Source organism: Panulirus ornatus, chromosome 15 (genome assembly GCF_036320965.1).
Source record: "Panulirus ornatus isolate Po-2019 chromosome 15, ASM3632096v1, whole genome shotgun sequence".
In the NCBI taxonomy this organism is placed as follows: Eukaryota; Metazoa; Arthropoda; class Malacostraca; order Decapoda; family Palinuridae; genus Panulirus; species Panulirus ornatus.
The window spans coordinates 31479403-31497137 of NC_092238.1; the positions used below are offsets into that span (position 1 = coordinate 31479403).

Below are 17735 nucleotides of genomic sequence, written 5' to 3' on the forward strand. Positions count from 1 at the left end.
GCAGGGTCATTAACGCAGGGTCAGTAACACAGGGTTAGTAACTCAGGGTCAGTAATGCAGTCAGCAACGCAGGGTCAGTAACGCAGAGTTAAGAACGCAGGGTCAGTAACGCAGGGTCAGTAACACAGAGTCAGTAACACAGGGTTAATAACGCAGGGTCAGTAACACAGGGTTAGTAACGCAGGGTCAGTAACGCAGAGTCAGTAACGCAGGGTCAATAACGTGGGATCAGTAACGTAGAGTCAGTAACGCGGGGTCAGTAGCGCAGGGGCAGTAACGCGGGATCAGTAACGCAGGGGCAGTAATGCGGGGTCAGTAACGAAGGGCAAGTAACGCGGAGTCAGTAACGAAGGGGCAGTAACGCGGGGTCAGTAACGAAGGGGCAGTAACGCAGGATCAGTAACGCAGGGGCAGTAACGCGGGATCAGTACCGCAGGGGTAGTAATGCGGGGTCAGTAACGCAGGGGCAGTAACTCAGTTAGTAAAGCAAGGTCAGTAACGCAGGGTCAGTAACGCGGGGTCAGTAACGTAGGGGCAGTAATGCGGGGTCAGTAACGAAGGGGCAATAACGCGGGGTCAGTAACACAGGGGCAGTAACGCGGGGTCAGTAACGCAGGGCAAGTAACGAAACAAGTGATGAAGACAAGCAAACTCGAAGGCAACATGTATACCACCGTAGCTAGTGTTGCCAGACCAGTGGGTCCGTCGAAAGTGTTGCCAGACCCGTTGGGCCCGTCGCCAGTGTTGCCAAACCCGTGGGCGCTGTCTCAAGTGTTGCCCATCCCCCTGGGGCCGTCGGCTCAGTGTTGTCAGACCCGTGGGTCCACCCCGCGGGCAAGCGGCCAAAGACCCTTTTTCTTCCCCCCCCCCCCCCCCAGCTGGTACACGTCTTTAATCAACACCCCCTCTTTCTCCCCTCTCCCCCCTCATCCTATCTCTCACTCATCCAGTTTCTCCCTCATTCATCTTATGCAAACACAACCCCCCCTTTACCCATCCCGTTACCCACTCACTCACTCACTCACTCACTCACTCACTCTGTGTATCTCCATTCATCTCTTCCTTTATACTTTCTATTTTCTTCGTGTTTTCTTTGCCTCCTCCTCCTCCTCCTCCTCCGTCGGGCCTTTAATTTTCCCCGGCTGGCAGTGAATTATGAGAGAGAGAGAGAGAGAGAGAGAGAGAGAGAGAGAGAGAGAGAGAGAGAGAGAGAGAGAGAGAGAGAGAGAAAATGTGATTCTTTTTTTTATTATTTGCACTTGGGACTTTATACACCAGATTACTCCTTCGTGAACGGTGTTGGGTTGTGTTACGATGCTCTGTTCTGCTGCGGAGCAGGTGCGGCCCTTCTGAAGGGTCTTGGATCCTGTTGTTCCCCTGTGTGTGTGTGCACATGTGCTGAAACTGTGTGTGTCGCTCTCGTGGTGTGGTAAGCGGCTGTGTCGTGGCGGGAGGCGCTTATGTAGCCCATGATCGGTAGCAGTCTATTGTAGCAGGTCTGGATGTAGCCTTTGTTGGGTTTCCCTCAAGCTCTTGATGGTTCCTGGTATCACACACACACACACACACACACACACACACACACACACACACACACATATATATATATATATATATATATATATATATATATATATATATATATATATATATATATATATATATATATATATTCCTATGAGTCCGCGGGGGAAATGAGACTTATCGTGTTTCATTTTCCCCGTGGACTCAGGAATATGCTTGATCACGCGCAAAATTGTGATCCTTTCCATTATCAATATATATATATATATATATATATATATATATATATATATATATATATATATATATATATAAATAATATCTTACTGCCCTGTTATCCCTTTCTTTGGATTTTCTACAGCGCTAAGGAAGGAGGCCACGTCCCCCGGGCGGAGCCACAGATCGAGAAGTATGGTACTATTGCGTGTGTCTTCATGAGTGCAGGATAACGGGAGCAACTATTCAGTGTCTTCAGTATGAAGGTTGGATACTGGTCGTGAGGGGGGGACTTGTTTCATTCTTAATTGGTGTTCATAACAGTGGAGAGATGGGTAGCGTCAAGAACGCAGAGGAGAAAGTACAGCGCGTACGTGTCCAGGGGATGTAGTTTCAAATTAGCGTATGTACGGTGGAATGGACCTTAAGACTGGGATGGGAAGGCTATTGTTTAAAGCTCGTCGAATGGTTACAGTGTGAATAGCCTTAGGCTTGTCATTGTTGCCGGTGTTAGGGGGTTCTGTGAGTAGAGAAAGGCTGCTGAAATGTGAAGGCAGGTGTAAGCTTTTTATTTCTTCCTTGGGGCTGGTGGTCGGTTATGTATATACATAATATGAGTGTGTGTGTGTGTGTGTGTGTGTGTGTGTGTGTGTGTTATCCGTTTATAGAGATGCCAACAATGTCTAACTAATATGTTCAGCATTAAGTGTCTCTGCCACCAGAAGCTGTTCCATTTCCTACATCATATGGCAACATGACGTATCGATGTAGCAAAGATAGATAACAGATCACCGTTGCTAACCTCTGATGATTATCAACACTGATGCGAAGGATACAAACAAGCGTATGACGTGTTAGTTTTCACACGGTAGGAAAAGGGGTAACCATAGCTTACTACAGTTAACGGAGCAGCGTGTGGTTCACCTTTCTACCCGAGTGTGATGGGAAGCAGGTAGGGTGCGTGACTACCTAGGAGGTGTGAGTGCGACAGAAAGAAATTGGGTACATGTTTGTGGTTGAGAGTTCGTTTGGGAAGGGAGGAAAAGTTGGGCATCTAGATACCTGGAAATGGTGTGATGTTCGAGAGGAAGGTAGGAATGGTTATCTACCTGGAAGGTGCGTGGAGTGAGGTGGCTCTGGTAGTACAGGACTTGGTTGCACTCGATCGTGATGGAGTGGACGTGTCTGGGGTCACCAGTGCCATGCCGTGACCTCGCCGAAGCGGGGTACTGACCCCTGGTGTAGTTACGGTCCTTCCACTGACCCTTGGAGACCTGGGAGCCTAGGGCGTCGTCCAGGGTGCGGACGTGGCACTCTAACACCTCGGGTGCCACCCACTGGCACCAGGGAGAGCCCGTGCCGTTAGTGTTGAGGGAGGGGTCAGAGGACGCGGCACTGATGGTGGGATCGACGGGGAAAGAAGACGGGGGTGTCTGAGCCAGCGTCCTCCCCATCACCACCATCGCCATCACCGTCCGCCAGTACAGCAACTCCACCTTCCAGGTTCCTCCTTCCCTCGTTGGCATCGTTCTAGTCGAGTGGTTTCTGCTTCTCCCGCTCTTCTCAAGTCTTCCGTCACTAACCCCCTTTTCCTTTCAGTCGTCCTTCAGAAATGTACCATGTCGGATTGAGGGGTCTTTCTTGTCCAGGCTGGGGTGGGGGGTCTGTATCCTTACGGGCCTAGGACATAGCGTCCTAACTCGAGGACCTTGCTGTCCAGCGACCCTGATTCTGTTGTGACAAGTTTCTCAGAAGCGGAGCAGCATACTTGCCATCATCACAGCCACAGCCACAGGTAACAGCTTCTCGTGGCACACTGACACACTCCAGACTCGTAAGTCCTTCTCTTTTTTTTTTTTTTGGCACTTGATATCCACCGAGGTTTCAGGAGCGACCCTCAAACAGCCACAGTTCACACTAGCTGCCCTCGTGGCCAAGTAGTCACTGGTATTTAATCTAATATCACAAGTATGGGGGTTTAGTACACTTAAGTAAGTATATAAAGCACGTGTCAGTAGGCATCTGGGTAAGTCTTGCGTCGCTCGTTCCCGTCAGCTGACCTTAGTAACCCCTGGTGCCATTGTCATCAGAGGGTGAGAGTGACGCCTCATCTTCCCTACCACACATCCGCTCACTTTCGCCTCACAGACTTCTACCACTTCAGAGATTTTATCCATAAATCCCGTCGATTACATCAGTCGACTTAATGACGCCGGAGGGGAATCACTGCTATGGCTGCGTTAGTCGTTACTGGAAACTTGGTAAAGCATTTGATATCGCCCGAGGGACCATCAAGAAATACTCTGTCTATGTGTGAGCCTTGGTCTTGCCAGGGTCCGAGGTGAGCTGCTGCAGCCGTAAACATGGCCTGCCACAGTGTGAATCAGGCACCACGCGTCAGACCTGGGACTTGTTGCGTCGCGACGTGGCTCCCCGCTCTCTCCCTCCAACCGCTCAGCACGGCGTCCGAGCCACTACTGCCTGGAAAGATTGGAGCTTCCTGTGTTTTGGTTCCAGGATGGGAGGGGGGGTTGCCGGTTCGCCCTGCGACGTCGCTCCGTCGTGTCGTCACCGTGTATGGAACTGAGATACGACTGTTTAGTCTTTAATGAATCATATTCTAATACGATAAATAAACAATATATCATTAGTATGGAAAGACGAATGACATTATCGTTTTCAAGGAACTGGAAACCGGTATGTTTTTATACGTATTTTTTTCTTGAAATGTGAAATCAGAAATGATATTCTTATGAGCGTGTTGCAGGTGTGTGGTTTTTATTTTCTTGTTTTTTGGGTCGTGAACTTTCTCAGGTTCACAGTGCATGCCGAGGGTTGGCGGCCCACGTTTATATAGCTTCAGCTGTTGGATATTAAGCGTTTTTCCTGCAGTTGACTGGGTTCCCGGCTGCCTGCTGTCCTAGCCAAGCGAAACTCGGTCAATGGCAACGCTGCAACACTTTTACATGCCCGGAACACAATGGAACACATGGATGGTGGAACACTGATACAGAGGAACGCTTGAGCGATGGAACACTTATGTAGAGAAACGCTTGAGCGATAGAACACGCTTGTACAGTGGAACACGCACAATAGAATGCCTGTACAGTGGAACACTTACATGATGGAACAGATACAGTGGAACACTGATGTAACGGAACATTATAATGCAGTGGAACACTTGCTGGTTCAACGGGAAAACTTACCCTGGGTGAACGGCCGTACAATGGAAGACGCGCATAATGGAACACCTGCATATGATGAAATACGTAAATGTGCAATCATTCTCCAGACTCCAACAAAAGATTCCCGTTTTTTCCCCCTCTTCATGGCAACGGGAAATGGAAGAAGGGAGGACCTCAAGTTACCCCGCGGAGATGGAGACGGTATTAGGGGCAGTGGCAAAACCGAACCGGAGGATAACTTATTATTCGTCACAAAGGAAAGCAGGCGGTAAAGACACGGAGGATTGTATCAACACGTCCTCTGAATCGACCCTGAGCGCTGTTCTTCTGAGATGAACTTGATACATTTAAGAAAAGGTTAACTTTTAGTGGAGAAATTGATGACAGTAACTTCCCCTGCGCATTGTCTTCTTTAGTGAACTTGTTACACTTTACAGTTGTACATTTAGGAGAATGAATAACGGTAAATAACATGTGATAGATTTTTTTTATATATGTATAGAAGTTCTTAACGAACGTGTGATAACATTCAAGATTTTTTTATATGTACAGAAGTTCTTAGCGAACGTGTAATAACATTCAACGTATCTAAAGAGTGTTTTAGCGTAGTTCCGTGATCTCGTTTTCTCTGTGTTCTTGATGAATATTTACAACTAGTACATTGTGGGGAGGTCAAGCATGTAGTAGTATGATGTTCACTACTGCATTATGTTGAGTGAACGGTAACTCGGTATCACTGCATGTTCAATCCACGGGAAGCTACTACGCGAATGAGGCCACAGAATCGAATGTAGAACCATTAAATACCGAAGTTCATCTATGATGAACATGACGTTGTGTTACGTAGAATTTGTGCTCCAAATACGTTGGGATGGGAAAATTGCCGGCGAACAAAAACGAACGGTTTCATACGGTTAGCAGGATCGTATGGACCATGGTCTCTCCCTGTGTTAATATCAAGATTTAGTACAGTGAAATGGTTCACAGAAGAAGAGTGGGAAAAGAATATACCAGATTACTGTGTGTATTTTGTGATGGGCAGAGGAAACGGGATTTAAGGGAAAAAGAATTCAGACCTTTTTTTTTTTTTCATCAATATTGAATTTTTAGAATTATTTTCAGCAGTAGTAACGAATAAATCATTTATCGGTGCATTACAATTGGTCTGGGATTATATATGTGTGCCATTTAGTGAAACATTGGTTTGTGTCACCTTTAATTACTGTAAGTAGAGTTAGATATAATCTAGCTAAATTGGTGGTTATGCCTTGACGTCAGCGAATGGCATGAACGACCCTGACAATCGATAGCTCGTAAACCCAAAAATAACCAACTGTCATTGTTATCAGAAAAGCCATGTGTGTGTGTGTGTGTGTGTGTGTGTGTGTGTGTATGTGTGTGTGTGTGTGTGTGTGTGTGTGTGTATGTGTGTGTGTGTGTGTGTGTGTGTGTGTTTGTGTGTCTTATCAAAAGACCCGTGTGTAAGTGTGAGTGTGTGTGTGTGTGTGTGTGTGTGTGTTATCAGAAGAGCCGTGTGTAGGTGTGAGCATGTGTGTGTGTGTGTGTGTGTGTGTGTGTGTTATCAGAAGACCCGTGTGTAAGTGTGTGTGTGTGTGTGTGTGTGTGTGTGTGTGTGTGTGTGTGTGTGTGTGTGTGTTATCAGAAGAATCTTGGGCGCCTGAAGAAGGTGTTCAAGTCTGTATACGATCGTGTGTTTGTCTTGGCGTTGACGTCCTAGGCTTGAGCCCTAATAAGGATCCACCAGAACTGTGTTTTTTTGGTTGTTGCTGTTGGAAATTTCTCGGGCATATATGGCGGGATTTGCCGCTGGAGCCGCTAGGCTGAGGCCTCCAATCTCCACTGCTAACTCCTTCCCTCCTCTTATTTCTCTCTCTCTCTCTCTCTCTTTCTCTTTTCCACTTCGCTTCTACGAAACCCATGTCAGACACCCCCCCCTCCTCCCATTTTCACCACCCTCCCTTTAACCACGTCCCTGTGGCTGATCACCAAGATGGATAGACATTCCTCTATGGCCAACCAATTAAATCTTAAAGTACACCATGATTAGGTTTTCCCTTACCTTCCAGTGTTATCCCACGGTACATATAGCCTTTCCTTTGATTACAGCTAACAACAATATTGCCATGTTGATATAATTCATAGTAATATAAGTTGTGTAACTCCGTACTAGAATGTGAGGACTGTGAATAACCAGATCAAAGATAACACATACAAAATAATTGCCACACGAATTACTATATATATATATATATATATATATATATATATATATATATATATATATATATATATATATATATATATATATATATTTTCCCTGGGAATAGGGGAGAAAGAATACTTCCCACGTATTCCCTGCGTGTCGTAGAAGGCGACTAAAAGGGGAGGGAGCGGGGGGCTGGAAATCCTCCCCTCTCAATTTTTTTTAATTTTCCAAAAGAAGGAACAGAGAAGGGGGCCAGGTGAGGATATTCCCTCAGTGGCCCAGTTCTCTGTTCTTAACGCTACCTCGCTAACGTGGGAAATGGCGAATAGTTTGAAAAAAAAAAAAAAAAATATATATATATATATATATATATATATATATATATATATATATATATATATATATAGAATACATAGATATGTGTAATTAACAAAAAATTTTCCAAAGTGTAACACTAACAGGAGAACGAGAAATCTGAGAACACAAACATGAAAAAAAAATTAAAAACAAAACATTTTTTCGAAAATGTTGCCTCAGATTTTTGTTTTCTTTTTTGTTATCGTTAATGTTGGGAATATTTTGAAAATGCGTAAGGAAACTGTTCATTATCTGGCGTGATGGTCGACTCTATTAACGTTTCAAGGGAAAACTTTTCGTAAACTGAAACAAACTGTGCGGGGTCGTAGCCCTCCGTACTTACTTCGTGCTGTGAATTTTAGAATTATGTTTGGATATTTTCTTTTTGAAAAAATGAGAGAGAGAGAGAGAGAGAGAGAGAGAGAGAGAGAGAGAGAGAGAGAGAGAGAGAGAGAGAGAGAGAGAGAGAGAGAGAGAGACTTGTATCAGTGCGTATATACATACACTTCCGTGGTGTGGTGGTTCGCGTCTCTGACCATGACTCATGCACGGCCCCGCCAGGGTTCAAGTCCAGAGCGCGCGATTCGGTCGACAGCCAACTCAGCTGTTCATCGTCTCCTCCAGGCTGGTCGATAGATGGGTATCTGGCTTAGACTAGGGTGTGTGTGTGTGTGTGTGTGTGTGTGTGTATGCACATAGGAGTAAAGACATAGTATATATGTACAAGGTTAAGAGACGGGGCAACACTAGTGTAAAACTCTCTTCCAAGAACACGCAACGCGCAAATATTGATCACACATGACAGACTTCGGTATGATATATTGCAACCGCGTCTTGCATTGCTTAATAGAATAATGAAAAAAGAGTAAATTTCCACTAAAAACCTTGTGAATCTACATAAGCTGTGGGTAGCCATCAGTTCCAACAACTCAACACATGTATTACTGAAGCAGCCTCGTTCTGCCAGTGAATGAATCAGCCACAGAGTGTGGCACAGAAAACGAGTGATGGATGCCTTGGTGTTGATGCATCGGTAGTGGCTGGATGTCAGGATGCTTGGGAGAAATACCCATGGCCCGTCATGCTGATGTATATAATGCAGAGTGCACGTCACTCACTGTAGCTGGAGGCTCGGGCGTATAGAATTCGTACGGCTATACATCATATATATATATATATATATATATATATATATATATATATATATATATATTTTTTTTTTTTTTTGCTTTGTCGCTGTCTCCCGCGTTTGCGAGGTAGCGCAAGGAAACAGACGAAAGAAATGGCCCAACCCACCCCTATCCACATGTATATACATACGTCCACACACGCAAATATACATACCTACACAGCTTTCCATAGTTTACCCCAGACGCTTCACATGCCCTGATTCAATCCACTGACAGCACGTCAACCCCGGTATACCACATCGATCCAATTCACTCTGTTCCTTGCCCTCCTTTCAAAGAAAGATGGAGTGAAAAAGATTTTGTGTGATCGGGGCCTGAACATGCAGGAGGGTGAAAGGAGGGCAAGGAATAGAGTGAATTGGATCGATGTGGTATACCGGGGTTGACGTGCTGTCAGTGGATTGAATCAGGGCATGTGAAGCGTCTGGGGTAAACCATGGAAAGCTTTGTAGGTATGTATATTTGCGTGTGTGGACGTATGTATATACATGTGTATGGGGGTGGTTTGGGCCATTTCTTTCGTCTGTTTCCTTGCGCTACCTCGCAAACGCGGGAGACAGCGACAAAATATATATATATATATATATATATATATATATATATATATATATATATATATATATATATATATATATATATATGTCACAAATTAAGAAGGTACTCATGGCCATCCCTTGGCAGTTCTTCCACTTAACCCACCTTGCTGAAGTCTATGAGTAATTCAAAATATGAAGACAATACTTGTTTTAAATGTCGTGGTTCTTTATCCACGCTTCTTGTCGCGTCGAATAAGAAAATTATGGTTGTACTCTTTAGGGGAAACGAAATATCAGGTATTATGCCAGGTTCAAAGGGAATTGGACGGTCAGTTTCGTTACAAGTATCATGGAAATGGAGAGAGGCATTGGGCGTGTTAAAAATTCCTACCACTTGCTTCCCATTTACATGTTTAAACCCTTTCACCGAAAAGGCGTAACTTTGATGAAATGGTAATGAGCCGCAGCATATATTACGAAATAGCTGTGTTTCACCCTCAAACAATGAACAAAACTTCGTGACTCACTGCAATTGATTTTAACTATAGCACTGTGCGGTACGAGATATTTCCGGCGGCGGTGTCGTCTGGGTCATGCGTCAGGCAGCGCGGCAGGAACCAGACCAGGATAACGGGCCAAAACTGAATGTGTCGTTTCTCAGCGAGGGAGGAGTCATGATCAAGCCCTAAACCATGATTGAGACAAAGGAAGGATATTGACACATTCCAGGACCAGGATATATAAAGGATTACTACATGTCCGGAAGAAAGCGACCGTTACCCCCCCCTACCTCATAGATACGAATCGCTGACCGTGTCTTGCAATCCCAGTGTACACAGAGATATTCAAACAGTTATATGATTCTCTTAAAGTTTAGATAATTACAGAGCTTACCTTACCCAATCAGTCAAATCTAGATTATTATTCATCTCATGAAGGAGGATAATCATGAGTTTATATTTAAACAAATGACCGAGAATGATAGCGAGCGTGTTGTTGGCCTTGTTCATCCTGGGAGAGAATTTTTTACCTTTCCCGGCTGGCTCCGATCCACTGACCAGCCCAGGAGGAAGCGACTGTGACTGAGAGGAAATGGTTCGCTACTTAGAACGTAGAGCTAAATTCCGTTCACCATCCCACCAGAATACCAGCGGGATGCGTTATCTCTACCAGCCTCCCTTACTTGTTCACTCGGCTCACGAAATCACTTACCCATTGCCTTTCTTACCCACTCGCCTACTTACCCGTCATTCTGGTTACCCCATCATCGCCTTACCCACCCGACGCTTTGCTTGGAGACTTACCCTACCTTGTTTTCGTTATGACCAGCTTACAGCGTCCTTCGTCCTCATCTTCCGAATTATTATGCCGCCATATCCCAGCTATTACATATGTATACCAGCTTACCTAAGACCCTGTCTACCTACATACCTCCAGCTACCCACACGTTTACACGCCTCCCTTCCTGCATAATTCGTCTGTCAACTTGCCCACCTTCCTTCATTCCCCTGGACTTCCGCCCACCCGCCCACCTGCCCACCAATGCTGTCGTAAGAACAGTTGAATCAGCCATGATTCTTCGTAACGAATATCATCTGGTATTCGTAATAAATTGGTTAGTTCTACAAAACTTTTCTTTTTTTTTATCAGTCATGCGAAAAAATGAGTCATCGAAGTACTGCTATTGTTGTTTATATTATTCATGAAGAGTACTTACAAAAGAGAAAAAAATTCTGAAGAATTATGATTCGTTTATCGATGTTTTGTACAAGCGATTTAGGAATTTATATAAGTTATTCTGGTAAATCACATTTTCTTTAAACTTGCTGCTAGAACCAGTTGATTGCAATGTAGGGAACTTATGAGTTTGAATCACACGCGATAAATTACTTAGAAGCAAATATAGATCAGAATTACATTTCAAGGAAGAACAAAGTTGTTCCATTTACGCGTATTGTTGCACCATCACTTTCGAATATAATCCTTATCATTAGATCTGAAGCATTTAGCTAAGCTGTACCTGAAAATTCACCTTATTCACGTCATTGCTATGTAGGAATACACAGTTTGAAATTAAAGGAACTCTGTTGGTTCGTTCTTATATTTCTTCTTATGATAATGCAAGTAATTGGAAAAAGAAAAATATATTTTTCATTACAGATGATAATAATGATAATGATAATAATAATAATAATGATAATAATAATAATAATAATAATAATAATAATAATAATAATATAATGATGATGATAATAATAATAATAATAATAATAATGATAATAATAATAATAATAATAATTGCTTCAGCAAAATGCACTGCGGTACGACGCTTATGTACGACGGTACGACCTTTGATTAAGGTCAGATGGCCTGACCTTTGATGCGACCCTGCAGGGTTAGGTCGTACCGTCGTGGTCAGCAGGCGAGGAGAGAATGAGACAGGCACAGGGGTGACCCCGGAGCGGACATTGCTGTGTATTGGAAATCTATGTAAGAAGGTGTTTTCCCTTGGGACGCGAGAGGCAGGGCTCCGGATGGATTTGTCACTGAGCAGAAATGTTTTAAGGAGTTTATTCGTGTGGAGTCAAACCTTATTGGAAGAAATTAAAGAAGTGAGGTTTTAGTCTTTTTCCTTGGGAGTGTGAGAGGGCGTTATGTTCTCTTCCACGTCGTATATATTTCATGCGTGGTAGAAAGGAGGGAAGAAAGAGGGAGGGAAGGAGGGAGGGAGGGAGAAGGCAGGGAGAGGGAGGGAAGTTAAGTTCAAAGTTCCTCAGTGTTCCGCAAGTACTCAGGCAGCCAACAAGTTGCTAGCAGGCTAGTCTGAAGTGTGGCAGCGGGGCGTGTAAGGCCAAACAAACAAGGCTTCAAATTGTAGCTTTTAGTATTACCGGGTACGATATTGCCCGGCAGCCAACGCTGAACTGATACATAGACGTTAGTTAAAACTGCCAGTTTAGCAGTAAAGCTTCGTGTATAGATTTAGATATAAGAGTTTGTTTGACGCGCGTTTAAGTTTTTGATTTTCGACTGTAAGACACGAGATGATTCTCTTCATCATCAACTTGTTAGGTATGACCTCACTCGGTACAACCCAACCTCTCCTGCAGAAGAAATCTTGAATCACTGACATGTGAACTACCGACACACAATCCTCGGAGATCATCTCGCTGTGATTTGAGGTCGTAAAAGTTTCTCTTGCCGTGGAGGCGTAAGATCTCTGGGGTCGCGTTCCTCTTGATGAAGGAGTTTTGTATTTACCGTAACCGACCAGAGCGCCGGCAGATGTGTTCTACCGCAAGGTGGCTTCTTTGGTCACTGGGTGTTTAGTTTTCGTCTGTCTTCATCCCGTATACTCTCAACTATGTGAGTGTTAGCCTTTGTTGTCCTATCCATATACTCATATCTATGTGTACTGAGTTCTTCATCTACTGTTACTTCCGATGTACTCATTACCATTTCCGCTGGATTGTTTGCCTTCGTCTAATCACCTCCCCCGTACAACCATTAATATTTGTCTGCCAGCCCGAACTAGATCATCGCCTGGCTATTGATCACTCTGTGTATTGATCACTCTGTGTATTGATCACTCTGTGTATTGATCACTCTGTGTATTGATCACACCTGTGTATTGATCACTCTGTGTATTATCTTCATCGTGTTTCAGTCGACACCATCTCTTCATTTCTGTATACGTCACAGTCCTTTAGTCAAACTACCTAACTATCCATTACTCTTAACCATTAATCTACATCCTTGACAGTCTTAACTAATGGTTTACGAATCCATCTTGCCACGGAGGCTGCTTTCCTTCAGCTGTCTCCAACACACCTTATATTAAGCCATTTTAATACCTTTTTATATCTATGTCCACATCAATCAAAGAGGGAAGAGCTGTTAATGTGATTAACCCCGGTTGCATAATAGACCAAACTCTTCGTTAGTGTAGATAGTTTACCACTCCGTGTGTCATCACCCATCTGGGAGAGCGGTTGGGAACATTCACCACACACACGTACTTGGAACTCCAATTGACTTTCCCGCTCTATGGAGACACACGGGTCGGTCGTGTTTAGCTCGCGTCTTATGCTTTACAAAGAGAATTGCTCGTTCTTTTGCATTTGGATGTTTTCTCCTTTTATTTAAAAAAAATTTGCTCTTGGATGTTCTCTCCTTTTATTTCAAAAAAATCGATTTTTTTTTTTTTTCCACATTGTCGCTTCGCTCCTGCGAGCTGTTTTCTCTTTCGCTGTGATTATTTCGGTTGTTGATTACTTTCTGCATTCTACAATGTCTTGAATATCTGGAAACTTCATTCGAAAATACTTAGCCATGTTCTTTCCCGTCTCGTTTGTACGGTAAGAGAGAGAGAGAGAGAGAGAGAGAGAGAGAGAGAGAGAGAGAGAGAGAGAGAGAGAGAGAGAGAGAGAGAGAGAGAGAGATTTCTTCCAACTCGAATTCTCTCATATCTCTCCCGAGATCATCTTGTTTATTCTGACGTATTCTCTTTTTCCCCTGTTGCACAGCATTCCTGTTGTCTTTGATCCTACTCTCCAAGTGTCCTTCCCATAGATTCCCTCGGGCCTCCCTCCCTATCCTCGAACATCATCCCTCCAGGTACCTTCCTGTCTGCCTATTCAGAAGCTCAAATGTCTAAGTAGATCTTTAATTTTTTCCCTTCTGACTCGCCCTTAGTCTGTCGTGCTGCACATGCCGGGAGAGCCCTGGGCACAGATCACCACGGCAACCCCTCAGTGTTGTGTGTCGCAGAATATCTATAGCACAGAGACGTCTATACATGAGAGATATCGTGGCGTGTTAGCATAGCTGTAAGATAAGATAAGATAAGATGTCTTTTATTGTCAAATTGTATACAAGATACAAAATGAAATACTCTTATGGCTAGAAGCTCAATTGAAGGTTTAAGAGTATAATAATTATAAGATAAAAATGATGATGCTATGAACCACTCCAAAGACTTTTTTTTTTCTTATCTTTTTGCATTTCAATTAAATTCTCACTCATTACTGAAAATTATTAGATGTAATTAGATACACGTGAATGGCATCATGTATTGAATGTTATATACGTCATGTGCCTTTGATGATATTATACATGATTGGAAATTTGTTTATCGTGGAATTTATTCATCCACCGTGAAGAAAAAAAAAGGGAAATGGAACGAAAAAAAATGTGAGAGAGAGAGAGAGAGAGAGAGAGAGAGAGAGAGAGAGAGAGAGAGAGAGAGAGAGAGAGAGCTACGTTCATGTTTTACTGCCGATTTTTTTGTTCTGTGTCGGCGGAATCATCCCATCCTGTCCAGCTACGCGTTGCAAATCCAGAAGAATTTTATATGTTACCGGAATGGTGATGTGTTTTAGGGAGGATGGGGTGCCTGGGTGGGGGATGCCTGTTACCTCCCCCCCTTGTGGCACCGCTGGCTCGTCATGACCGCGATGAGTAATCGGCGAAATCGGGATAGAACTTCAACCCCCGATGAGGAGGGAACGTTTGGTGGCTGGCCTCCTCCCTTACCTTCGCTGTGATGGTGGTCGCCCCCTCCGTTCGTGGACGGGTTCGAAGGACGTCATTGCCACAAGACCTCCTCCTCCTCCTCCTCCTCCTCCTCCTCCTCCTCCTCCTCCTCCCCCAGGTTGGGTGGAGAGGGAAGGATGGCACATCCGGCTGTCGTGGTCCTCCCTCCAGTGTCGCCGTGATTTCCTCACGGAAACCAGGAACATCATTAGGGAGACGTCGTCTCAGTGGCAGGGAGGTTACGCCAGCGACAGGGAGAGGACATCAGTGCTTGGGAGAGGACATCAGTGCTAGGGAGGGTACATCAGTGATAAGGAGAACACATCAGTGCTAGGGAGAGTACATCAGTGCTAGGGAGAAGACATCAGTGCTAGGAAGGGTACATCAGTGCTAGGGAGAGGACATCAGTGCTAGGGAGAAGACATCAGTGCTAGGGAGAGTACACCAGTGCTAGGGAGAGGACATCAGTGCTAGGGAGAAGACATCAGTGCTAGGGAGAAGACATCAGTGCTAGGGAGAGTACACCAGTGCTAGGGAGAGGACATCAGTGCTAGGGAGGGTACATCAGTGCTAGGAAGGGTACATCAGTGCTAGGGAGAGGACACGAGTGCCAGGGAGGATACATCAGTGGCACAGAGTCCCTCAGTGCCAGGGAGATTACAGTCAGTGCCTGGGAGATTACCTCAGTGCCAGGGAGATTACAATCAATGCCTGGGAGATTACCTCAGTGCCATGGAGAATGCAGGAGTGGCGGTAGAATCCCACACAGTACCGGGGAGATGACCATCGGTAACAAGGGCGTTACCTCAGCACCAGGGAGGCTGCCTTGCTTGTGATTCACCCTCCTCAGTGCACCATCTTATCGGCTGTTAGACACCAACAACACCACCACTGCTTGTAAGATGGTCTCGCTGTGTGGACTGGACTCGGGCGCCTCTCCAAAGCGGGGTCGGTCGTCAGCCTTCCTCAGTGCCAGTGAGAGAGATTCCCCCTCACACCTCGGCGTTGGGATCCACCTCACAACCCAGAGAAGTACCTCACGACTGAAGGACGCCTCTGCGAATTGGTTCGCGGTCATGGGTGGGCGGGAGATACGCGAGAAGGGTTTCTTGCGGCTTGTCCCGACAGACGAACTGTCTCGTTGGCTCATTCCACAGCGAATTTACCTACCATTGGTCGTTTGGTTTGGCTAGATGGAATCAAGGCCTATCAGCTGCCAGGGTCATTAAGGTTGTAAGCAACACGCGAGAAAGTTGTGACACCATTATGTGTTAAGGATGATTGTAAGACCATATACACGCTTGCTATGTGCTATATGGTTAATGTATTGATCGGTTACTTTCTTTTTAAACTATTTAACGTATTTACTTTATATACTTGTGACTAGTTAACTATAGATATGACAGTACATATAACATGAGAATAACCTTTTTTTTTTTTAAGTACTGCAACCATATGGCTGGATGGTTCAGAGACTTCGTATTAACGTTCCCGACCCTTGGGATCGAGCCCACAGGATCGAACCCCAACCCCCTCAAGCTCGGGCTGATGTGGAGTTACAGGACTATATATATATGTACACTTCAGCCAGCCTGCCACCCAGCCAGCCATGTGAACCACTGCGACGTCCGGAAACACCAAACCACAAGTCCTGAAGCGTAGGATTTTCCCCCATTTTCTTTGTGTGGGTGTGTGTGTGTGTGTGTGTGTGTGTGTGTGTGTGGAGCATGACCTTGCACGTGCAGGATGCCGAGGCGACCGTGAGGAAAATGTAGGTGTAGCGTCGGCCTCACACATGTGTGTGTGTGTGTGTGTGTGTGTGTGTGTGTGTGTGTGTGTGGTGCGTTGCCTCGTCTCCAGCGTAAGTGTGTGTGTATGTGTGTGTGTGTGTGTGTGTATGGTCTGATGACCAAGGCTTTCGTTATCATCCAGCTGAGCGTCGGTGTTTATATATTCATTGCTATGGAGTATTTTGGTTTTGTGATTATTTTTTTTTATCAGTTTTATATTCAGTCAAGCGTTTCCCGTTTTTTTTTTGTGTGTTTTCCGTTTTCTTTGTGGCGATTATGGTGGTGAATCATGAACGTGTTGAGGGTGGTCACGACCCCCCCCCTCCCCCCCATCGGTACACAGACACACCCTGTAATGATGGATCCTCCTCTTCCTCCCCCCTGCTCTGGCTGATGCCCAGCCGACCGTGCTGACGGTGGTGGGTGGCGACGCCTGACGCTCGCGACGGCCGAGCCTGCTGACAGTGTCAGACACTCTCGCCTGACGCTGACGACAGCAGAGCCTGTTGACAGTGTTAGACACTGTCGCCTGACGTTGACGACAGCAGAGCCTGTTGACAGTGTGAGACACTGTCGCCTGACGCTGACGACAGCAGAGCCTGCTGACAGTGTCAGACACTGTCGCCTGACACCGGCGACAGTGTCATAAACACATGGTTAAGACTACGTACATTAATTGTTAGAATACCTCGGGAAAATTACATTCATTAACTACATGATGGGATTACATGCTTCAGGTGCGGGTAAATGTGTGTGAATGTGTGTGTGTCTGTGTGTGGTTGAAGGTGTATGTATATCTGTGTTTTTATTTGTATATATGTACCTGTGTATGTGTGATTGTATATATGTACCTATATATGTGTGTCGTATATATGCGCATATGAGTGTTTATATATATGTATATATATATATATATATATATATATATATATATATATATGTATATATATATATATATATATATATATATATATATATATATATATATATATATATATATATATATATACATATATATATATATATATATCCCTGGGGATAGGGGAGAAAGAATACTTCCCACGTATTCCCTGCGTGTCGTAGAATGCGACTAAAAGGGGAGGGAGCGGGTGGCTGGAAATCCTCCCCCTCTCGTTTTTTTTTAATTTTCCAAGAGAAGGAACAGAGAAGGGGGC

General features: G+C 44.6%; 1 protein-coding gene across 1 annotated transcript in view; it reads right to left on the bottom strand.

Annotated features, from left to right (window-relative positions):
- Nucleotides 1–4203, bottom strand: part of LOC139753817 (toll-like receptor Tollo) — a 69077-nt gene extending 64874 nt beyond the window's left edge. The window contains 1 exon segment of the mRNA XM_071670715.1: nt 2850–4203. Coding sequence (XP_071526816.1) covers nt 2850–3266 — 417 coding nt within the window. The 5' untranslated portion in view covers nt 3267–4203.
- Nucleotides 4204–17735: the final 13532 nt, after the last annotated feature.